General features: G+C 46.4%; 1 protein-coding gene across 1 annotated transcript; it reads left to right on the top strand.

Moving 5' to 3' along the window:
- Positions 1-25,136, top strand: mea1 (male-enhanced antigen 1). Its single transcript, XM_078542813.1, has 3 exons — positions 1-368; positions 16,226-16,322; positions 22,366-25,136. The coding sequence occupies exons 1-3, from the start codon at positions 96-98 to the stop codon at positions 22,530-22,532; spliced, it is 537 nt and encodes a 178-aa protein (XP_078398939.1). The 5' UTR covers positions 1-95; the 3' UTR covers positions 22,533-25,136.

Here is a 25,136-nt window from a genome sequence, read left to right as displayed (position 1 = left end):
TGCCTCCCTGCATCACCTCCTTCACCGGATGGTGCATAAGTTGTCCACCGGAAGTGGTGGTTGTTAATAGCGACGCTGAGGCCTGAGGCCTGTGGATGGAAGTTGGGTCCTTCAGGATGAGTCCCGAGCGAGTGTTGCCTGAACCGGAGGATGAGCAACAGGCGCAGGAGCTGGGCCCAGGCCCGGCCCCGGCACATTGGAGCAGCGAGGAGGATGAGGAAGAGGAGACCGAAGCCGCCGGGGATAGTCCTGATTCCCCGGGGCCTGGCCCCGGTGGCGGGTATCAGTATCTACCCTTGAATCAGGAGCCCGGCCTAGGACCGTCCGAGAACGGGGCGTCTGAGCAGGACATCGGGGAGCGTCTGCAGGTAACAGAAAGAGAGATGAATCCAGAGGGAAACACGCAGCCTGAGAGTGAAAGGCAGGGAGGGCAGAGCGACCAGAATCCCCACGGGCCAGAGCAGAATCCCCACGGGCCAGAGCAGAATCCCCACGGGCCAGAGCAGAATCCCCACGGGCCAGAGCAGAATCCCCACGGGCCAGAGCAGAATCCCCACGGGCCAGAGCAGAATCCCCACGGGCCAGAGCAGAATCCCCACGGGCCAGAGCAGAATCCCCACGGGCCAGAGCAGAATCCCCACGGGCCAGAGCAGAATCCCCACGGGCCAGAGCAGAATCCCCACGGGCCAGAGCAGAATCCCCACGGGCCAGAGCAGAATCCCCACGGGCCAGAGCAGAATCCCCACGGGACAGAGCAGAATCGACACGGGACAGAGCAGAATCGACACGGGACAGAGCAGAATCGACACGGGACAGAGCAGAATCGACACGGGACAGAGCAGAATCGACACGGGACAGAGCAGAATCGACACGGGACAGAGCAGAATCCCAGCGAATACGGCACGGGACAGAGCAGAATCCCAGCGAATACGGCACGGGACAGAGCAGAATCCCAGCGAATACGGCACGGGACAGAGCAGAATCCCAGCGAATACGGCACGGGACAGAGCAGAATCCCAGCGAATACGGCACGGGACAGAGCAGAATCCCAGCGAATACGGCACGGGACAGAGCAGAATCCCAGCGAATACGGCACGGGACAGAGCAGAATCCCAGCGAATACGGCACGGGACAGAGCAGAATCCCAGCGAATACGGCACGGGACAGAGCAGAATCCCAGCGAATACGGCACGGGACAGAGCAGAATCCCAGCGAATACGGCACGGGACAGAGCAGAATCCCAGCGAATACGGCACGGGACAGAGCAGAATCCCAGCGAATACGGCACGGGACAGAGCAGAATCCCAGCGAATACGGCACGGGACAGAGCAGAATCCCAGCGAATACGGCACGGGACAGAGCAGAATCCCAGCGAATACGGCACGGGACAGAGCAGAATCCCAGCGAATACGGCACGGGACAGAGCAGAATCCCAGAGAATACAACACGGGACAGACCTGAATCCCAGAGAATACAACACGGGACAGACCTGAATCACAGCGAATACATGATGTGGAATCAGTTCGCGTGGAAATAAGGAATAGAAAGGGGAAGAAGTGACATGTTGGATTCTTCTATAGGTCCCCGAAGAGTTGCCTCACTAGCACAAAGTATAAATTGGGAAATGTTGGAGGTGTGTTAGAAGGGTGCTACAATTGTCATGGGTGATTTTAATCTGCATATTGACTGGACAAGTCAGATTGGCAGCGGTAACATGGAAGACGAATTTGTAGAGTGCATCAGAGATTGCTTCTTAGAGCAATAATAGTTGCAGAACCTACCCGGGTACAGGCTATTTTAGATCTAGTAATGTGTAATGAGGTGGGATTAATAAAAGATATTGTAGTTAAGGATCCTCTAGGGGGTAGCGATCACAACATGGTAGAATTTCAAATTCAGTTTAAGGGGTGCAGCTCTGGTCTCAAACCATTGTCCTCAACTTAAATAAGGGCAAATACAGAGTTATGAAGAAAGAGCTGTCTAAAGTGGGCTGGGAAAATAGACTGAGGGGAAGGTCAGTGGGTGAACAGTGGCAGACATTTAAGCAGATATTTCATATCACTCAGCAAAAATTTCCTGGTCAAAAAGAAGGACTCGCTGAGAAGGGTGAACTACCCGTGATTAACAAAGGTGGTCAAGGAGAGTATCCAATCAAAAACTAAGGCATACAAAGCGGTGAAAACTAGTGGTAGGCCAGAAGATTGGGAATTTTTTAGGAACCAGCAGCAGATGACAAAAAAGCTAATAAAGAGGAAGAAAAATGATTCTGAAAATAAATTGGCAAGAAATATGAAAACAAACAGCAAGAGCTTCTACGGTTATATAAAAAGAAAGAGTGGCTAAAGTGAGCGTGGGACCCTTGGGGGATGCGACTGGAGAATTAATAACGAGGAGCAGGGAAATGGCAGATAATTTAAACCAATATTTTGCATCGGTCTTCACGGTGGAGGACACTATAAACATCCCAAAGATATCAGATAAGCAAGGAGCTAATGGGAGGAAAGATATTGTAACTGTCTCTATCATGAGGGACAAAATATTTGACAACTAATGGAACTAAAGGCAGACAAGTCGCCAGGACCTGATGGCCTGCATCCAAGGGTTTTAAAGGAAGTGGCTGCAGAGATAGTGGATGCATTGGTTAAAATATTCCAGAACTCACTGGATTCCAGGAGAGTCCCAGCGGATTGGAAAACCACTAATGTGACGCCCCTGTTCAAGAAGGGAGGGAGACAAAAAGCAGGAAACTATAGGCCAGTCAGTCTAACATCTGTCATTGGGAAAAATGTTAAGAGTCCATTATTAAGGAAGAAATAGCAGGACAGTTAGAAAAGCTTAACGCAATCAAACAAAGTCAACATGGTTTTGTGAAGGGGAAGGCATGTTTGACAAATTTGCTAGAGATCTTTGAGGATGTAACAAGCAGAGTTGATAAATGGGAACTGTTAGATGTAGCGTATTTGGATTTCCAGAAGGCTTTTGATAAGATAAGGTGCCACATAAAAGGCTATTGCACAAGGTATTGGGTGTAATGTATTAGCATGGATTGAGGATTGGTTAACATACAGAAGACAGAGAGTCGGGATTAATGAGTCTTTTTCAGGTTGCAAAGATGTAACTAATGGAGTGCCACAAGGATCAGTCCTCGGGCCTCAATTATTTACTATCTGAGTTGGAGGAGGGGGCAGAGTGTAATGTATCCAAATTTGCTGAAGGTACAAAAATAGGTGGGAGGGCATGTTGTGATGAGGACATAAGGCATCTGCAAGGGGATATAGACAGGTTGAGTGAGTGGGCAAAAACTTTGCAGATGGAGTTTAATGTAGGAAAGTGTGAGGTCATGCACTTTGGTAGGAAGAATCAAAAGGCATCTATTATTAAAATAGAGAGAGACTCCAAAAGAGTGCAGCACAGAGGGATCTGGGTGTTCTTGTGCATGAAACACAAAAAGTTAGCATGCAGGTACAGCTAGTAATTAAGAAGGCAAATGGAATTTTGGCCTGTATTGCTAGGGGGTTGGAGTTTAAAAATAGGGAAGTCTAGTTACAACTGGACAGGGTGTTGGTGAGGCTGCACCTGGAGTAGTGTACAGTTTTGGTCCCAGTATTTAAGAAAGGATATACTGGTATTGGAGGCAGTTCAAAAGAGATTCACTAGGCTGATTCCTGGTATGAAGTTGACTTATCAAGAATGGAGGAATTTCTTCTCTGAGGGTAGCAAATGTCTGGAATTCCCTACCCCACAGAGTTGTGGAGGCTAGATCACTTAGTGTTTAAAGAGGAGGTAGATAGATTTTTGAAATATCGGGAAGTTGAGGTGAAATATCGGGAAGTTGAGGATTATGAGGAGCTGGTATGAAAGAAGAATTGAGGCCTGGCGAGGCAGGCTTGAGGGGCCGAATGGCTGACGATTCCTATTTCTTATTTGCAAAGAAGCAGAGACCAGAGTAAAAAAGAATACAACACAGGAAGGATCAGAATCCCAGAGAATACAACACAGGACAGACCAGAATCCCAGAGAATACAACACAGGAAGGTCCAGAATCCCAGAGAATACAACACAGCACAGACCAGAATCCCTGAGAATACAACACGGGACAGACCAGAATCCCAGAGAATACAACACAGCACAGACCAGAATCCCAGAGAATACAACACGGGACAGACCAGAATCCCAGAGAATACAGCACGGGACAGACCAGAATCCCAGAGAATACAACACGGGACAGACCAGAGTCCCAGAGAATACAGCACGGGACAGACCAGAGTCCCAGAGAATACAGCACGGGACAGACCAGAGTCCCAGAGAATACAACACGGGACAGACCAGAGTCCCAGAGAATACAGCACGGGACAGACCAGAGTCCCAGAGAATACAGCACGGGACAGACCAGAGTCCCAGAGAATACAGCACGGGACAGACCAGAGTCCCAGAGAATACAGCACGGGACAGACCAGAGTCCCAGAGAATACAGCACGGGACAGACCAGAGTCCCAGAGAATACAGCACGGGACAGACCAGAGTCCCAGAGAATACAGCACGGGACAGACCAGAGTCCCAGAGAATACAGCACGGGACAGACCAGAGTCCCAGAGAATACAGCACGGGACAGACCAGAGTCCCAGAGAATACAGCACGGGACAGACCAGAGTCCCAGAGAATACAGCACGGGACAGACCAGAGTCCCAGAGAATACAGCACGGGACAGACCAGAATCCCAGAGAATACAGCACGGGACAGACCAGAATCCCAGAGAATACAGCACGGGACAGACCAGAATCCCAGAGAATACAACACGGGACAGACCAGAATCCCAGAGAATACAGCACGGGACAGACCAGAATCCCAGAGAATACAGCACGGGACAGACTAGAATCCCAGGGATCACGATACTGAATAGAGTATAGTCAGAGGAGTGACGACACAGGACAGTGCACCATCAGTTATACAAAGCCCTGGTTAGACCTGAAGCCCTGAAATGAGGAAACACTACTGGAGACACATTTGAGGTAAAAGTTGGAACTCTTGCCCAAATGTCAATTGATGCTAGATCAATTGTTAATTTGAAAACTGAGATTGATAGATTTTTGTTAGCCAAACTTAAGATCCTGAACTGTATAGACCAGGTGGATGTGGAAAGGATGTTTCCTCTTGTGGGTGAGTCCAGAACTAAGGAGCACAGTTTTCAAATTAGGGCTTGCCGTTTTAGGACAGAGATGAGGAGAAATTTTTTTCTGTGAGGGTTGAGAGATTTTGTAACACTCTACCTCAGAAGTGATGGAGTTGGGGTCACTGAATATTTTTAAGATGGAGGTTGATAGATTCTTGTTAGGCAACAGTTATTGGGGGTAGATGGGAATGTGGAATACAAAGCACAAGCAGACCAGACATGACCTTGTTGAATGGCGGGCAGGCTTGTGGGTCTGAATGGTCTATTCCTGTTCCTATTTCTTATGTATTAAGGGATGTGGAATAAAGGCATGTATCCACAGATATGGCACAGATCAGCCATGATCTCATTGAATGAGGATCAGACTTGAGGGGCTAAATGGCCTCCTTCTGTTCCTCTGAGGAAGGGTGGGTGAAGACTTGTGTGGAGCATAAACATTGGCATGGACCTTTTTTATTCTTTCAGGGGATCTGGGCATCACTGATAAGTCAGCATTTATGGCCCATCCCTAATTTCCCTTGAACTGGGTGGCTTGGTCAGCCATTTCAGAGGGCATTTAAGAATCAACCACATTGCTGTGAGTCTGGACTGGATGAGGACGGCAGGTTTCCTTCTCTAAAGGACAATAGTGAACCAGATGGATTTTTACAACAACCGATGATACTTGCCCTGGTCACCATTACTAAGGCTAGCTGTCAATTCAAGATTTTATTAATTGAATTTACATTCCACCAGTTGCCATAGCAGGATTTGAATCCGATTCTATTGGGCGTGTTCCTCTGCAAGAAATATTATGAAACTAGCATTATCACATAGGAACAGGACGAAGGCCATTCAGCCCCTCAAGACTCTTCCACCATTCAAATAGTTCATGGCTGATCCATGTCTTAACTCCATCTTTTTTTAAGTTCTTTCATGGGATGTGGGCCATGCTGGCTGGGCCAGCATTTATTGCCCATCCATAATTGCCCTTGAGAAGGTGGTGGTGAGCTGTCTTCTTGAACCGCTGCAGTCCATGTGATATAGGTACACCCACAGTGCTGTTAGGGATGGAGTTCCAGGATTTTGACCCAGCGACAGTGAAGGAACGGCGATATATTTCCAAGTCAAGATCGTGAGTTACATGGAGGGGAACTTACAGGTGGTGGTGGAGGCCATTAAAGAGCGCGCAGAGAGACAGACGAGAGGCCATTAAAGAGTGCGGAGAGAAACAGACGAGAGGCCATTAAAGAGCACGGAGAGAGACAGGAGAGGTCATTAAAGAGCGCGCAGAGAGACAGACGAGAGGCCATTAAATAGCGCAGAGAGAGACAGACGAGAGGCCATTAAAGAGCGCGGAGAGAGACAGACGAGAGGCCATTAAAGAGCGCGCAGAGAGACAGACGAGAGGCCATTAAATAGCGGAGAGAGACAGACGAGAGGCCATTAAAGAGCGCGGAGAGAGACAGACGAGAGGCCATTAAAGAGCGCGCAGAGAGACAGACAAGAGGCCATTAAAGAGCGCGCAGAGAGACAGACGAGAGGCCATTAAAGAGCGCGCAGAGAGACAGACGAGAGGCCACTAAAGAGCGCGAGAGGGAAAAGAGTGGAGAGCAGCTGTTTGGTGAGTAGGATTGGTGGGTATTTCTAGGTTTTAAAGTAAAAGTAAGGTCTTTAGTTTGTGTTTGGGTCTCTAGTCCTTTTTTTCCTTTTTTTCTTAAAAATAGCCTGTTAAGTATAAGATCGATATTGGTGTAAAAAACAATTACAATAAAGTATTAAAAACAGGGATACTAGAGTAATTAATAAATAAAATACGTTAGTGATGGCAGGACGGGTGATGTGTTGCTGCTGCAGCATGTGGGAGCTGCTGGACGCTAAGATGATCCAGAGTGAGCACATCTGTAGTAAGTGTTTGCAGCTTGAGGAACTTTGGATCCAAGTTGAAGAGCTGGTGTCTGAGCTGCAGACATTGTGCCACATCAGGGAGGGGGAAAGTTGCTTGGACACTTTGCCCTAGGAGGCGGTCACACCCCTCAGATTAGGTAATTCCAATTTGGTCTGTGATCAGGGACAGGAGGGTGTGACTGCAAGCATGGGGACCCGGGGTTGGCATTCGAGGAGCCTTGACCCTGCAACTGTCCGATGGTTACGAGGTTCTTGTAAACTGTGTGGACAAGAGCAGTGACTGACAGGGAAGACAAGCTAACTGACTACAGCACCGTGGTACAAGGGAGCCATTCAAGTCGGGGTAGGAAATAGGAACGTAGTAGTGGTAGGGGACAGTACAATTAGGGGGATAGATACTGTTCCCTGCAGCCGTGAGCACGAGTCCAGAAGGCTGTGTTGCCTGCCCGGTGCCAGGGTTAAGGACATCTCCTCAGGGCTGGAGAGGAACTTGGAATGGGAGGGATCCAGTTGTCGTCTACGTTGGTAATAATGACATTGATAGGACTAGAAAGGAGGTTCTGCTGAAAGGATTTGAACATTTAGGAGCTAAATTAAAAAGCAGAACCTCCAAGGTAATAACCTCAGGATTACTACCTGAGCCACAGGCAAACTGGCATAGTGTAAATAAAGTCAAGGAGTTAAATGCGTGGCTCAAAGATTGGTGTGGGAGGAATGGGTTTCAGTTCATGGGGCACTGGCACCACTACTGGGATAGAAGGGAGTTGTTCCGTTACTTGAGCTGTTCTTTACTTGAACTGTGCTGGGACCGGTGTCCTGGTGTACCAAATAACTCGGGCTGTAGAGAGGGCTTTAAACTAAATAGAGGGTGGGAGGGTTCTGGAGAGGGGATACGTACACTTGCAAAGCAAAAGGATATGGCAGCATTTAGGTAATGATACCCAGAGTGTGACAGGAAGGAACAGAGTGTACAAACATAAAAAAACAGCAGCAAATAGGGTCAAGGGGGAAAAATGGTAAAAGCAAAATTAATGGCACTTTACTTAAATGCACATTGCATTCGGAACAAAATAAATGAATTAACGGCACGAATAGAGGTTAATGGGCATGATCTTATAGCCATTATGGGTACATGACTACAAGGAGATCAAAGCTGGGAACTAAGTATTCAGGGGTATGTGACTTTTAGAAAGGACAGGCAGGAAGGAAAGGGTGGTGGGGTAGCTTTGTTAGTATGAGACGGAATAAGTACGCTAGCAAGAAATGATCTTGGATCGGCAGATGTAGAATCCATATGGGTGGAGGTAAGAAATAACAAGGGGAAGAAGACACTGGTAGGAGTAGTCTGTAGGCCCCCTAACAGTAGGACAGAGAATAAATCAGGAGATAATGAGGGCATGTAAAAAAGGCAGTACATTAATCATGGGTGACTTTAATCTTCATGTAGATTGGGAAAATCAAATTGGCAGAGGTAGCCACGAGCAGGAATTCATAGAGTATATTCGGGGCAGTTTCCTAGAACAATATGTTGTGGATTCAACCAGGGATCAGGCTATTTTAGATCTAGTAATATGTAATGAGGCAGGTTTAATTAATGATCTCAGAGTAAAAGATCCCCAAGGAAACAGTGACCATAATATGGCAGAATTTAGTATTCAGTTTGAGAGTGAGAAACTTGGGTCAGAGACAGCTTTGCTAAACTTAAATAAGGGTAATTACAATGGAATGAGGGCAGAGTTGGCTGGAGTGGACTGGGAAAGGAGTTCAGCAGAAAAGACAGTTGATGAACAATGGCAGACATTTAAGAAAATAGTTCATGACTCACAACTAAGATATATCCCAGTGAGGAAGATGGATTGTAGGAAGGGGATAGACTAACCATGGTTAACCAAGGGAGTTAAGGATAGTATCAAATTGAAAGAAAAAACATACAATGTGGCAAAGATTAGTGGTAAGGCAGAGGATTGGGAAAGTTTTAAAAACCAACAAACGATGACCAAAAAAAAAATAAAGAGGGGGGAAAATAAACTTTGAGGGTAAACTAGCAAGTGATATAAAAACAGACAGTAAGAGCTTCTTTAAATATATAAAAAGGAAGAGAGAGGCCAAAGTGAATATAGGCCCCTTAGTGAATGGGGCTGGGGAAATAATAATGGGGAACCAGGAAGTGGCAGAGGAGTTGAATAAATACTTTGCATCAGTCTTCATTGTTGAAGACACTAATCGCATTCCAAAAATACTAAATAATCAAGGGGCAAAAGCGGAGGAGGAAATAAATACAGTAACTATCACTAGAGAATAAGTACTAGGGAAACTAATGGGGCTCAAGGCTTTGGGGAGTGTGCAGAGAAGTTTACAAGAATGGTCCCAGGGATGAGAAACTTCAGCTATGAGGATAGCTTGGAAAAGTTGGGAATGTTTCCCTTGGAGAGGAGAAGGCTGAGAGGAGACTTGATACAAGTTTTCAAAATCATGAGGGGGCTGGACAGTAGATAGGGAGAAGGTGTTCCCACTCGTAAAAGGATCAAGAACGAGAGGGCACAGATTTGAAGTGGTTTGCAAACAAAGCAAATGCCACGTGAGAAAAAACTTTTTCACACAACGAGTGGTTCAGGTCTGGAATGCACTGCTTGGAAATGTGGAGGCAGGTTCAATTGAGGCAGTTGAGGGCATTAGGTGATTATCTGAATGGAAACAAGTGCAGGGGTATGAGGAAAAGGCAGGGCAATGGCACTGGGTCAGAATGCTCATTTGGAGAGCCGGTGCAGACATGATGGGCTGAATGGCCTACTTCTGTGTCGTTAAGATTCTCTGATTTTCTGGATTCACGCATGAGGACTCCCAAATCCCTCAGTGCTGCAACTTTCTGCAGTCTTTCTCCATTTAAATAATATTCAGCTCCTCTATTCTTCCTGCCAAAATGCATGACCTCACATTTTCCCACATTATATTCCACCTGCCACGTTTTTGCCCACACACTTAACCTGTCTATATCCCTCTAGACTCTGTGTCGTCCTCACCAGTTGCCTTCCCACCTATTTGTGTCATCCACAAACTTGGCGATAGTACATTCACTCCCCTCATCTAAGTCATTAATAAATGTTGTAAATAATTGTGGCCCCAGCACTGATCCCTGTAGCACTCCACTAGCTGCAGGTTGCCATCCTGAAAATGCCTGCCTTATCCCAACTCTCTGTCTTCTATTAGTTAGCCAATCCTCTATCTATGCTAATACACTACCTCCAACACCATGGGCTCTTATCTTATTAAGTAGCCTTAGGTGTAGTACCTTATCGAACACCTTTTGGAAATCCAACTATACTACATCTACTGGTTCCCCTTTATCTATCATGCTTGTTACCTCCTCAAAGAATTCTAATAAATTTGTCAGACATGATTTTCCCTTCATGAAGCCATGCTGACTCTGTTTGATTAGATTATACATTTCTAAATGCTCTGCTATTACATCCTTTATAATAGACTCCAACATTTTCCCAATGACCAATGTTAAGCTAACTAGCCTATACTTACCTGTTTTTTGTCTCCCTCTCATTTTGAAAAAGGGTGTTACATTGACAGTTTTCCAATCTTCTGAGACTTATCCAGAGTCCAAGGATTCTTGGAAGATTACTACCAGTGCATCTACTATCTGCATAGCTACTTCCTTTAATATCCTAGGATGCAACCCATCAGGTCCAGGGGACTTCCTTTAGAAATTCATGCTGGCCCTTCCTTATCAACACATTTTTCCATGTGACTAATTCTATCCCGAATAATTGTTTCTAGAATCTTGCCCACCACTGAGGTTAAACTGTCTGGCCTGATATTGCTGGGCTTATCCTTACAACCTTTTTTGAACAAAGGCGAAATGTTTGCAATTCTCCAGTCCTCTGGCATCGCCCCTGAGTCTAGGGAAGACTGAAAGATTATGGCCAGCGCCCATGCAATTTCTACTCTCAGTTCCTTCAATATCCTTGGATGAATCTCATCCGGTCCCGGTGCCTTGTCAACTTTAAGTACCGACGGTCTATTCAACACTTACTCCTTATCAACTTTGAACCCTTTGAGTGACAGAGTTTCCTTGTCTGTCACCAGGGCCTGGGTAGCATCTACATCCTTGGTAAAGACGGATGCAAAGTATTCATTTAATACCTCAGCCATGGCCCCTTCATCCATGTGTAAATTCCCTTTTAGGTCCCTAATTGGCCCTACTCTTCCTTTTACCATCCTTTTACTACTTCTATGCCTATAGGAGATTTTGGGATTCCCCTTTATGTTGACTGCCAGTTTTTTCTCATAACTCCTCTTCGCTTCTCTAATATGCTTTTACACCTCTCCTCTGAACCTTCTGTATTCCTCTTGGTTCCCAGTTGTATTTTCGACCTGACACCTGTCATGAGCATACTTTTTCTTTATCTTAATTTCAATCTCCTTTTTCATCCAGGGAAATCTGGATTTGTTTGGTCTACCTTTCTCTTCCAATGGAATATACCTTGACTGTGCCTGAACCAATTCTTTTTTGAAGGTAGCCCATTGTTCAGCTACAGTTTCTCCTGCCAATCTATCATCATCCTAAAACATACAATACAATGATCACTGTATTCTAAATGTTCCCCCACTGACGCTTGATCTACTTGGCCCACCTTATTTCCAAGGACCAGGTCTAACAGTGCGTCTCTTCTTGTTGAATTGCACCTGTACTGCTGTAGGAAATTCTCCTGAACACAATCTAGAAACTTTTGGCCCTTTCTGCCCTTTACACTACCACTGTCCCAGTCTACATTCGGGTAATTGAAGTCCCCCATTATAACTACTCTATAATGCCTGCATCTCTAATTTCCCTGCAGATTTGTTCTTCTACGTCCTCAATATGTGGCGGTCTGTAGACTACCCTGAGCAATTTAATTGCACCCTTTTTGTTCCTTGGCTCTAGCCAAATTGATTTTGTCCTTGAACCCTCTGGGATATCCTCTTTCTCCAGCACTGCAATGCTCTCCTTAACCAATACCGCCACCCCTCCTTTCCTTTCTTTCCTAGCTCTTCTGAATACCTTGTACCCAAGAATATTTAACACCAGTTCTGCCCTTCGTTGAGCCAGGTCTCTGTTATCGCCACAACATCATATTTCCACATGGCAATCTGCGCCTGTAACTCCCCAATCTTATTTACTATACTCTGTGCATTCACGTACATGCATAGTAACCCTGGTTTAGATTTTGTTACTTTCTCCCATAACCCGACTTTACCTATTAACTTACTATTCTTTACACTAGTGCTATCTGTCCCTCCCAGTGTTTTGTACACCCTGGGATTCCTCTCTCATTTTTTCTAGGCTCCCACACCCCTGCCGAGTTAGTTTAAAGCCCTCCCAACAGCACTAGCAAAATGCCCGCAAGGAACTCAGTCCCAGCTCTGCTCAGGTGCAACCCGTCCGGCTTTTACAGGTGCCATCTCCCCCAGAGCAAGTCCCAGTGTCCCAGGAATCTAAAGCCCTCCCTCCTGCACCATCTTTCCAGCCACACATTCATCTGCCTTATCCTCCTATTCCTGTACTCACTGGCATGTGGTGCTGGGAGCAATCCGGAGATTACTACATTAGAGGTCTTGTTGGCTAATTTTCTGCCTAACTCCCTAAATTCTGATTGCAAGCCCACATTCCCCTTCCTACCTAAGTCATTGGTACTAATGAGGACCACGAACTCTGGCTGATCACCCTCCCCCAGAAGAATGTCCTGCAGCCACTCTTTGACATCCTTGACCCTAGCATTAGGGAGACAACATACCATCCTGGAGTCACATCTATGGCCACAGAAACGCCTGTCTGTTCCCCTAACCAATGAATCCCCTATCACTATTGCTCTTTCCTTCTTCTTCCTCCCCTCCTGTACAGCTGAGCTGCTTGTGGTGCCACACACTTGGCTCTGACTGCACTCTTCTGAGGAACCAGCGTCCTCACCAGCTTCTGAAACAGAAAACCGATTTATGAGCGGGACCCCAAGGAACTCCTGCATACCTGCCTACTTCTCTTGGACTGCCTGGTGGTCATCCATTCCCTCTCAATCTCTAGGCAGTGTGACCACCTCTCTGAACGTGCTATTCATGTAGCTCTCAGCCTCGCGGATGCACCACAGTAACTCCAGCCCCTGTTCGAGCTTCGAAACCCAGAGCTTAAGTTTCTGCAGCTGACAGCGCTTCCTGCACATGTGGTCATCTAGGGCACCAGTAGTGCCCATGACTTCACACATATTACAGGACACGCATTCCACTTGACTGAGCTGCCCTGCCATGTCTTCACTCTACTTTCCTTATGTTAACTTTATTCTACTTTGGATTATTTATATTACTTTATTATATTGGCTCTTAAATTTCCCTTATTCCTGGCGCCTCATAGTTAAATCCAAGTATAGGAACTTTAAAAATATTGCACTTCTCTAATTTACTCACCATTCCTACTTATCAAGACTGCTGCTCTTCTTTGTGAGCAAAGGTCGAAAAAGAAAGGAGAACCTCCTCCCTTTCTCACTGAACTCCCTCAGTCACCAAACTCCAACTGAAGCTCTCTACTGCAGCCAAAACAGCACTCCAGTGCAGACAAAGTCAGCACTATGAGATAGTCTACTTTTATACTCTCTGAACCTAGCCTCTTAAAACCTGATTAAGCCAGTTATCTAATTAACTAGTTGCAGTTGCAAGTGGAGCCTGTGTGAGCCCTGTTTTAAGGTTGGACTAAAATTCACCTCCTTCCAACCCTAACAGCAATTTTTAGTTACATAAAGCTAACATACAATTTCAGTAGATAATAGCTAAGGCAAATGGAATGTCGGCCGTTATTTCAAAGGGAATGGAGTTTAAAAATAGGGAAGTCTTGCTAAAACTATACAAGGCACTAGTTAGACCACACCGAGAATACTGTGAACAGTTTTGGTCCCCTTATCTAAGGAAAGATATACTGGCATTGGAGGCAGTCCAGAGAAGGTTTGACTAGGTTGATCCCGGGTATGGAGGGATTTTCTTATGAGGAGAGGTTGAGTAGGTTGGGTCTGTACTCATTGGAGTTTAGAAGAGTGAGAGGCGACCTTATTAAAACATAAGATTCTCAGAGGGCTTGGCAGGGTAGATGCTGAGAGGTTGTTTCCCCTTGTGGGTGAGTCTAGGACCAGAGGGCATAATCTCAGAATAAGGGGGTACCCATTTAAAACAGAGGTGAGGGGGAATTTCTTCTCTGAGGGTAGTGAATCTGTGGAATTCTTTGCTGCAGAGGACTGTAGAGGCTGGGTCGTTAAGTATATTCAAGGCTGAGATAAACATTTTTATTCAGTAAGGGAATTAAGGGCTATGGGGAAAAGGCAGGAAAATGGAGTGAGGATTATAAAATCAACCTTGTTGTCATTGAATGGCGGAGCAGACTCGATGGGCCGAATGGCCTACTTCCCCTACGTCTTATAGTCTTATCTGCTGCCCATGTCCTTCTAGGTGGTAGAAGTCGGGGATTTGGAAGGTGCCTTCGAAGGTGTCTTCGTGAGTTGCTGCAGCGCATCTTGTAGGTGGTACACACTGCTGCCAATGTGTGTTGGTGGCGGGGGGAATTAATGTTTATGGGTGGGGTGTCAATCAAGTAGGCTGCTTTGTCCTGGATGGTGTCAAGCTTCTTTAGTGTTGTGGGAGCTGCACTCATCCAGGCAAGTGGAGAGTATTTCATCACACTCCTGACTTGTGCCTTGTAGATGGTGGACAGGCTTTTGGGGAGTCAGGAGGTGAGTTACTCGTCGCACTATTCCTAGGCTCTGCTCTTGTAGCCACAGTATTTATACGGCTAGTCCAGTTCAGTTTCTGGTCAATGGTAATCCCCAGGATGTTGATAGTGTGGAATTCAGTGATGGTAATGGTATTGAATGTCAAGGGGCAATGGTTAGATTCTCTCTTGTTGGAGATGATCATTGCCTGACACTTGTGTGGCGCGAATATTACTTGCCACTTGTCAGCCTGGATATTGTTCATGTCTTAAACAAAAATAAAAATACCTGGAAAAACTCAGCAGGTCTGACAGCATCTGCGGAGAGGAATACAGTTAACGTTTCGAGTCCGTATGACTCTTCAACAGAACTAGGCAAAAATATTTTTCCTTAGTTCTGTTGAAAAGTCATACGGACTCGAAACGTTAACTGTATTCCTCTCCGCAGATGCTGTCAGACCTGCTGAGTTTTTCCAGATATTTTTATTTTTGCTTTGGATTTCCAGCGTCCGCAGTTTTTTGCTTTTATATTGTTCATGTCTTGCTGCATTTGGACGCGGACTGAGGAGTCGTGAGTGGTGTTGAACATTGTGCAATCATCAGCGATCATTTCTGACCTTAGGATGGAAGGAAGGTCATTGGTGAAGCAGCTGAAGTTGGTTGGTTCTAGGACACTACTCTGAGGAACTCCTGCAGTGATGTCCTGGAGCCGAAATGATTGATCTACAACAACCACAACCATCATCCTTTGTGCTAGGTATGACTCCAACCAGCAGAGTTTTCCCCCTGATTCCCATTGACTCCAGTTTTGCAAGGGCTCCTTGATGCCACTGTCAGTCAAATGCTGCTTTGATTTCAAGGGCAGTCACTTTCACCTCACCTCTGGGGCTCAGCTGCTTTGTCCATGTTTGAACCAAGGCTGTAATGAGGTCAGGAGCTGAGCGGCCCTGGCAGAACCCAAACTGGGCGTCAGTGAGCAGGTTATTGCTAAACAAGTGCCACTTGATAGCACTGTTGAAGACATTTTCCATCATTTTACTGATGATTTAGAGCAGACTGATGGGATGGTAATTGACAGGGTTGGATTTGCATAGTAAGGGAGGATGCTCCAGATTTCCACTACCCTTTGTGTGATGAATGGATCCTGTCATCATCTCTGAAGGGCCAATAATTTTAAGATTATGCCACTAATTCTAGTCCTTTCATCATCTGCAACACTTCAATTGGATCTCCACTGAATCTCCTATACTCCAGGTAATCAAAACAGAACCTGTGCCACTAATTTAAGCATTTCAGCTCCAGTATAGTTCTGCATGAATGGCCACTTACCACACGGCAATGAAAGGGAGGAAATGGTTTACTGACCTAAGCACCTCTGTTAAAGATGTCTCAAAGCAGCCTGGATGAGCTCCTGACCTTGTACATTGTCTTTCCAGGAATTGCGACTTTTCTTGCCTGAGGCACCAGCAGACAGTGATGAGGAGGATGAGGGAGCAGCGGAAAGCAGTCGGCACTCGATACCCATGGACCCAGGTAAACATTGAGAAAAGGTAGTGAGGGAGGGGTGAATGGAGACAGGTAATTACTCAGAGGTGGGGGATAATCACTGAGATAGAGAGAGAGATGGTGGATTGGACACAGAATATCACCGAGAGAAAGAGATGGGGGATTGGACTGAGATAATCACCGGGAGAGAGACAGGGGATTGGAGAGAGTTAATCACCGAGAAGAGAGAGAGAGATGGGGATTGGAGAGAGATAATCACAGAGAGAGAGAGATGGGGATTGGACACAGGTAATTAGAGAGAGAGAGAGAGAGAGAATCACCGAGAGAGAGCAATGAGGGATTGGAGGGAGTTAATCACCGAGAAAGAGAGATGGGGGAATTGGACACAGGTAATCACAGAGAGGGAGAGAGAATCACAGAGAGAGAGCAATGGGGGATTGGACAAGGATAATCTCTAGAGAGAGAGAGAGAGAGATGGGGGATTGGACTGAGTTAATTATGGGGAAAGAGAGCTGGGGGATTGGACAGAGATAATCACCGAGAGAGAGAGATGGAAGGATTGGAGAGAGAGAGATGGGCGATGAGAGAGGGATAATTACTGAGAGAGCAATGGGGGATTGGACAGATATAATCACCGAGAGAGAGGGAGAGATGGGGGATTGGACAGATATAATCACCGAGAGAGAGGGCGATTGGACAGAGAAGAGAGAGAGAAAGAGAGATGGGGGATTGGACAGAGATGAGAGAGAGAGAGAGATGGGGGATTGGGCAGAGATGAGGGAGAGAGAGATGGGGGATTGGACAGAGATGAGAGAGAGAGATGGGGGATTGGACAGAGATGAGGGAGAGAGATGGGGGATTGGACAGAGATGAGAGAGAGAGATGGGGGATTGGACAGAGATGAGAGAGAGAGAGAGATGGGGGACTGGACAGAGATGAGAGAGAGAGAGAGAGATGGGGGATTGGACAGAGATATGAGAGAGAGAGATGGGGGATTGGACTGAGTTAATTATGGGGAAAGAGAGCTGGGGGATTGGACAGAGATAATCAACGAGAGAGAGAGAGATGGAAGGATTGGAGAGAGAGAGATGGGCGATGAGAGAGGGATAATTACTGAGAGAGCAATGGGGGATTGGACAGATATAATCACCGAGAGAGAGGGAGAGATGGGGGATTGGACAGATATAATCACCGAGAGAGAGGGCGAGTGGACAGAGAAGAGAGAGAGAGAGAAAGAGAGATGGGGGATTGGACAGAGATGAGAGATAGAGAGAGAGATGGGGGATTGGACAGAGATGAGAGAGAGAGAGATGGGGGATTGGACAGAGATGAGAGAGAGAGAGAGATGGGGGATTGGACAGAGATGAGAGAGAGAGATGGGGGATTGGACAGAGATGAGAGAGAGAGAGATGGGGGATTGGACAGAGATGAGAGAGAGAGAGATGGGGGATTGGACAGAGATGAGAGAGAGAGAGATGGGGGATTGGACAGAGATGAGAGAGAGAGAGATGGGGGATTGGACAGAGATGAGAGAGAGAGAGATGGGGAATTAGACAGAGATGAGAGAGAGAGAGATGGGGGATTGGACAGAGATGAGGGAGAGAGAGAGAGAGAGATGGGGGATTGGACAGAGATGAGAGAGAGAGATGGGGGATTGGACAGAGATGAGGGAGAGAGAGAGAGATGGGGGATTGGACAGAGATAAGAGAGAGATGGGGGATTGGACAGAGATGAGGGAGAGAGAGAGATGGGGGATTGGACAGAGATGAGAGAGAGAGAGATGGGGGAATTGGACAGAGATGAGGGAGAAAGAGAGAGATGGGGGATTAGACAGATGAGGGAGAGAGGGAGAGATGGGGGATTAGACAGAGATGAGGGAGAGAGAGAGAGATGGGGGATTGGACAGAGATGAGAGAGAGAGAGAGATGGGGGATTGGACAGAGATGAGAGAGAGATGGCGGATTGGACAGAAATAATCACAGAGAGATTGGTGATTGGACGGAGATAATCACCAAGCGAGAGATTCTCTCCTCCATCCTCACCCCCTTTTTTCTAATAATTATATTTTTATATATATATTTTTCTTTTCCCACCTATTTCTATTATTATTTTAAAAATTTATTTCCATCCATTGTTTTATCTCCACCTTTTAGCCGCTTTTGATCCCCCACCCCCGCCATATGTCACTTGCTCATCCTGCTTTCTACCCTTAATGTCACCATTAGCACATCCTTAAGCTAATATCACTACCGTCTACACCCCTTTGTCCTTTTGTTTATGACATCTTTGGCAATCTCTTCTTTGCCCCCACCTATCACTGGCCCTCTATCGAGCTCCACCTGTCCCACCCCACTTAAACAGCTTATATTTCACCACATTTCTTATTCCTCTCTAGTTCTGATGAAGAGTCGTACGGACTCGAAATGTTAACTCTCTCTTCCTTTCCACAGATGCTGTCAGACCTGCTGAGTTAGTTTTTGTTTTCGTTTCAGATTTCCAGCATCTCCAGTATTTTGCTTTTAACCGAGAGAGAGATGGGGGATTGGACAGATATAATCATCCAGAGAGAGAGAGCTGGGGGATTGGATAGAGGTAATCACTGAGATAGAGAGAGATGGGTGGATTGGAGAGATAATCATGGGGCGGGAGAGAGATGGGTGGATTGGAGAGAGATAATCACTGTGAGAGAGAGATGGGGGATTGGACAGAGACAATCACCCAGAGAGAGAGAGAGCGGGGTGATTGGACAGATATAATCACCGATAGAGAGGGAGAGAGATGGCGGATTGGACATAGATGATCACCGATAGAGAGGGAGAGAGATGGGGAATTGGACAGAAATAATCACCAAGAGAGATGGGGGATTGGAGAGAGAAATAATCACAGAGAGAGAGATGGGAGATTGGACAGAGATAATCACGGGGAGAGAGAGAGAGAGAGCTGGGGGATTGGACAGAGATAACCAGAGAGGGAGAGATGGGCCTAAAAACAAAAAACTACTGCGTATGCTGGAAATCCAAAACAAAAACAGAATTACCTGGAAAAACTCAGCAGGTCTGGCAGCATCGGCGGAGAAGAAAAGAGTTGACGTTTGGAGAGATGGGCAATTGGCAAGAGAGATAATCACAGAGAGAGAGTGAGTGATGTGGGATTGGAGAGACATAATCACCTGGAGAGTGAGAGAGAGGTGGAGGATTGGAGAGAAATAACCACAGAGAGAGATGGGGGATTGGGCAGAGATAATTGAGAGAGCGAGGGGAGTGGTCCTAGGTAATCGCTGATAGAGGGAGGGATAATGAGGGAGTGGTCCCAGGTAACCGTAGAGAGAGAGAGGGAGACAGCGAAAGAGTGGTCCGAGGTATTCACAGAGACAGAGAGTAGGTAGAGAATCCAGGTAATTGCTGAGAGAGAGAAAAAGAAAGGGAGACACAGAGGGAGTGGTCCCAGGTAATCGCTGAGAGTTAGTGGGGGTGAGTTCCTAGGTAATAGCTGAGGGAGACGAAGCCAAAGAGGGAGTGGTTCCAGGTAATCGCTTATGGGGGGTGAGAGGGTTGGTGGTTGAGTGGACCCAGGTAATTGCTGACAGAGAGAGAGAGAGAGCAGTGAACAGGTGACCAAAAACATAGTGAAAAGTATAGATCTGAAGGATTGTCCTGAAGGGGGAGAGATGGAGAGGTTTAGAGAGGGAATTTCAAAGCTCCGGGTCCATACCACTGGTGCAGTGAATCAGCTGGTATGCTGAGGAGGCCGGAGTTTGCTGAGTACAGATATCTCAGTGGGCTGTGTGGCAGGAGGTGATTACAGGGATAGGGTGGCATATGGGACATAAAGTATGAGAGGAAGGTTATTTTGAACTTATATAGAACACTGTTTCAGCCTCAACGAAACTATTGGAGAAAATTCTGAAGGAGAGAATCTATCTCCTCTTGGAGAGCCAAGGTTTGATCAGGGATAGTCAGCATGGCTTTGTCAGACGGAGGTCATGCCTAACAAATTTGATTGAATTTATTGAGGAGGTGACCAGGTTTGTAGATGAGTGTAGTGCAGTTGATGTAGTTTATATGGATTTCAGCAAAGCTTTTGACAAGGTCCCAAATGGGAGATTTATAAAGCAGGCAAATGCACATGGGATACAGGATAATTTGATAAGGTGGATTCAAAATTGGCTTAGTTGTAGGAGGCAGAGGGTGATGACAGAAGAATGCTTTAGTGACTGGAAGCCAGTGTCAAGTGGCATACCACAGGGATGTGTGATGGGTCCCCTATTATTTGTCATTTGTATAAACGACATAGATGACTATGTGGGGGGTAGGATTAGTAAGTTTGCGGATGACATAAAGATTGGCTGGTTAACAGTGAGGTTGAGTGTCTTGGGCTACAGGACGATATAGACGGGATGGTCAAATGGGCAGATAAGTGGCAGATGGAATTTAACCCTGAAAAGTGTGAGGTGATACACTTTGGAAGGAGTAATTTGATAAGGAAGTATTCAATGAACGGCATGACACTAGGAAGTTCTGAGGAACAAAGGGACCTTGGCGTGTGTGTCCATAGATCTCTGAAAGCGGAGGGGCATGTTTGTGGGGTGGTGAAAAAGGCATGTGGGACACTTGCCTTTATCAATCGAGGCATAGATTACAAAAGTAGGGAGGTCATGTTGGAGTTGTATAGAACCTTGGTGAGGCCACAGCTGGAGTACTGTGTGCAGTTCTGGTCGCCACATTATAGGAAGGATGTAATTGCACTGGAGGGGGTGCAGAGGAGATTCACCAGGATGTTGCCTGGGATGAAACATTTAAATTATGAAGAGAGGTTGGATAGACTTGGGTTGTTTTCGTTGGAGCAGAGAAGACTGAGGGGCGATCTGATCGAGCTGTACAAGATTGAGGGGCATGGACAGGTTGGATAGGGAGCAGCTGTTCCCCTTAGTTGAAGCATCAGTCACAAGGGGACATAAGTTCAAGGTGAGGGGCAGGAGGTTTAGGGGGGATGTGAGGAAAAACTTTTTTACCCAGAGGGTGGTGACAGTCTGGAATGCGCTGCCTGGGAGGGTGTTGGAGGCGGGTTGCCTCACATCCTATAAAAAGTACCTGGATGAGCACTTGGCACGTCATAACATTCAAGGCTATGGACCAAGTGCTGGTAAATGGGATTAGGTAGGTAGGTCAGGTGTTTCTCACGTGTCGGTGCAGACTCAATGGGCCGAAGGGCCTCTTCTGCACTGTGATTCTGTGATTGTGTCCAGTTCTGGGCGTCACACTTTGGGAATGATGTGAAAGCATTAGAGTGCGGAAAAGGTCACTGGGATGAAGAGCTTGTAGGTAGTTTGGAGAAGTAGGGGACAGTTTTCCTTGGAGAATAGAAGGTTGACAGGACATTTGATAGAGGTATTCAAAATCATGAGTGGTCTCGGCAAAGTAGATAGGGAAAAAATGTTCCATACAGCGAGTGGTTGGGTTCTGGAATTCACTGCCTGAGAGTGTGGTGGAGGCAGGTTCAATCAAGACATTCAAGAGGGAATTAGGTTATTATCTGAAAAGGAAGAATGTGCAGGGCTACAGGGAAAAGGCAGGGGAGTGGAACTAGATAAATTGGTCCTTCAGAGAGTCAGTGCAGCAGACATGATGAGCCGAATGGCCGCATCCTGTGATGTAACTATTCCATGATTCTGTGAGAACACTAGAGAAAGTTGAAAACAAGGATGAGGGTTTTAAAATAAGGCGTTGCCAGACTGGGAGCTAATGTAGGTCAGTAAGCATAGGGGTGAACAGAACTTGGTGCGAGTTTGGATTTACCTGAGTTCGGGTGAGTGGTATATGGGAGGCCAGTCAGGAATGTGATGGACTTACTGAGTCTGGAAATGACAGAAATGTGGTTGAAGGTATCCTTGTCACCCCCCTCCCCACTCTACTTATATCTCTCTCTCTTCTGTAACAGCAAATAAACTCCAGGGATCATTGGCTGAACTCTGGGGGATAGAGATCAAGCCCTGGGTGAGAGCCCAAAGCCGTAGGTTTTATCTGTGCCCTTATCAGTATCTCCTGCAGTCCTTTTTGTTTTTCTCTTGCAGAGCACGTGGAATTGGTGAAGAGGACCATGGCTGCAATCAAGATCCCCAGCCTGGGCATCCCATCCTGGGCTCAAGAGATCTCTGACGAGCAGTGGCAGTCTGTCGTTCAGCAAACAATAGAAACGAGGCGTACAACAGTGGCAGTGAAGGAGGCGGAGCAACAATGACCTCTGTTCCATTCTGTAGAGTCTCCTGCAACAAGCCACAGATGCCTGGAAATGGTCCTCACACTCTGCGGGGACCCCGTTAGTGGTCCTCACACTCTGCGGGGACCCCGTTAGTGGTCCTCACACTCTGCGGGGACCCCGTTAGTGGTCCTCACACTCTGCGGGGACCCCGTTAGTGGTCCTCACACTCTGCGGGGACCCCGTTAGTGGTCCTCACACTCTGCGGGGACCCCGTTAGTGGTCCTCACACTCTGCGGGGACCCCGTTAGTGGTCCTCACACTCTGCGGGGACCCCGTTAGTGGTCCTCACACTCTGCGGGGACCCCGTTAGTGGGCCTCACACTCTGCGGGGACCCCGTTAGTGGTCCTCACACTCTGCGGGGACCCCGTTAGTGGTCCTCACACTCTGCGGGGACATTGTCCTTTCCAGCAGCTGTGTGTGTTTGTTGTTGAGCTCAATCCTGACCCGTTCTGATGGTTCACATGTCAGTTGGTCACTTTCCTTGTTCCACCAGCCTGCTTCTTCCCCGATCAGAGGGTAACTAGGCTTTCAGTCCTGTGAGAGGCCTACTCTTCCTCGGCTGCAGACCAGATCTCTGTCTGAGGTGAGATTGAGAACTTGCCGTACTGGATGATGTAAACTGGAACCCAGGCCCCCAGACCATTTTGTCAGGGCGGAACTCGTGTATTGCCCATTGTGGATTATTGTCTATCCGTTACTAGAAGTTCTACTGGTGAACACAAACCTGGCTATGATCATACGGCAGAAGGTGTTCACTTTGCCTTCTCCCTGCCTTATGATAACGAAGAACAAGTTACAAGTGGTGATGAATTGTTGAGACCATCGGATCTAACCAAAAGAGTGACAGGCACTGTTTCCAGTGTTCTTTCCTGGCTTCAGGCTGATAAGTGGCAGCAATCACAGGGCAAGTCCAGCAAGATGATTTAAATTCTGACTGGCAAGAATCAACCAATCCCAGTTAACCTGTAGCACTAATCAACCACAGCCTCCCCAGATTAGGTTAATCCCACATCCTGCTCTTGTATTGTGCTAAATCTGCCAATTTATAGATATTAACAGTTTAATAATTCTTTAAATCAGCTGCTGTTTGGGGTAAATTCACATTGACTTCACAGCTGTCAAAGGAGACCAACAGTTTCTGCACAGTTCTGATGGTGGCTTTGCATCTCTGAGCTCAAGCCCATTCCAGCTTGATGGGATGAAAGTTTCCATGCATGAGACTGGGGAGTGTGTAGACAGTCCATCGTGGACTGAGCACAATAACACCTCACAGGATAGCTGGTGTGGGAAAGTTATAAAATGTCACACTGGTGCTAACAGGGAGGACCTTGTTCTGAGGTAGGGACAGATCTAACCCTGTGCTGTACCTGCCCCAAGTGTTTCATGGGAAATTGTAGAGGGATCTTTTCTCTGTATCTAACCCCATGCTGCATCTGTCCTGGGAGTATTTGATGGGACAAGTTAGAGGGAGCATTACACTGTATCTAATCTCATGCTCTATCTGTCCTGGGAGTATTTGCTGCTGACTCTATATTTCTGAAATGCTAAGTGTTCTATCCCCCAGCATTAACATACCTCAGAAAAAAATCAAGTAGTAAGTTAAAATATTTCTGTTATCTATGTCACGATAGCAGTAAATGCTGCCCCCCCACTGACTTTGTCTGCAGCCAGTAGGTCAGTCATCAAACCCAAGTGCTGTTTGAAATGATGTTTCTGGTCCTACTGTGAGGGTTGAGCCCTCAATATAAAAGTTCAGAATATAAAGAGACTGTTGTTGTGTCCCTGCTCCATACTTAACCATAATTCTGAATGGTTGTAATGCCAGCCCATTTAACAAGCTGTGATTTCTTGGTGTTTGTGCCAAACTGCTCCTTGTATTTACCTGCTCTGTAAAGGCAAAAACATTAAAACCATATTCAGAAAGGCTTCACTTGAACTACCATCACCATGCATGTGGTGTGACAGCTGGTTTTGTTTTGTCTGACAATGTAAACAGTCATGGTATTAGCCTCTGCCACAGGCAAAAAGCTTCTCTTGGTGGGAAGGCAGGTTAGATAAACATGGTTTGCATTCCCTTGAGTTTGATGAAGGGGTGCAGGAACTAGTGCTAGTTTATCCCCCAAGAATGCAAAGGCCAATTTTGGCACCCACTTTGCTAGCAAGTATGAGATTGGGGATGAAACTTCTCTTTTCATTGTGGCAGGCATTGGAGGGTGCAAACCCCCAAACCTGAATCATTCTTTCTCACTTTCCACCATAACTGCTTTTTTGTTTGATAACCCAGCTCCTTTACTTTCCTCTCCCTTTCTTTCCCATTGACTCAATTGAGGTCTTCATTTCTTTGAGAGGGATGGTGAGGGTAGGGTTGTGGTTAACTTGAGTTTCTGGCTGTTTGCAGTATCCCTACTCTCTCTCTCTCTCTCCCTTCAACACACTGCAGCCTGGCTGCATTCACAAAAATAAACTTATTTTGAGATCATTTTATTTTTGTTCTGTACATACATGAACATCTGTACAAAATATGACATTTCAATACTATGTAATACTCTACTTTAAAATAAAGTACAACATATGTACAAATA

The sequence above is a fragment of the Cetorhinus maximus genome, chromosome 5 (assembly GCF_964194155.1).
Source record: "Cetorhinus maximus chromosome 5, sCetMax3.hap1.1, whole genome shotgun sequence".
Lineage (NCBI taxonomy): Eukaryota > Metazoa > Chordata > Chondrichthyes > Lamniformes > Cetorhinidae > Cetorhinus > Cetorhinus maximus.
Note: the sequence above shows the minus strand (reverse complement) of the source record. Positions and strands in the feature narration are given on the sequence as shown.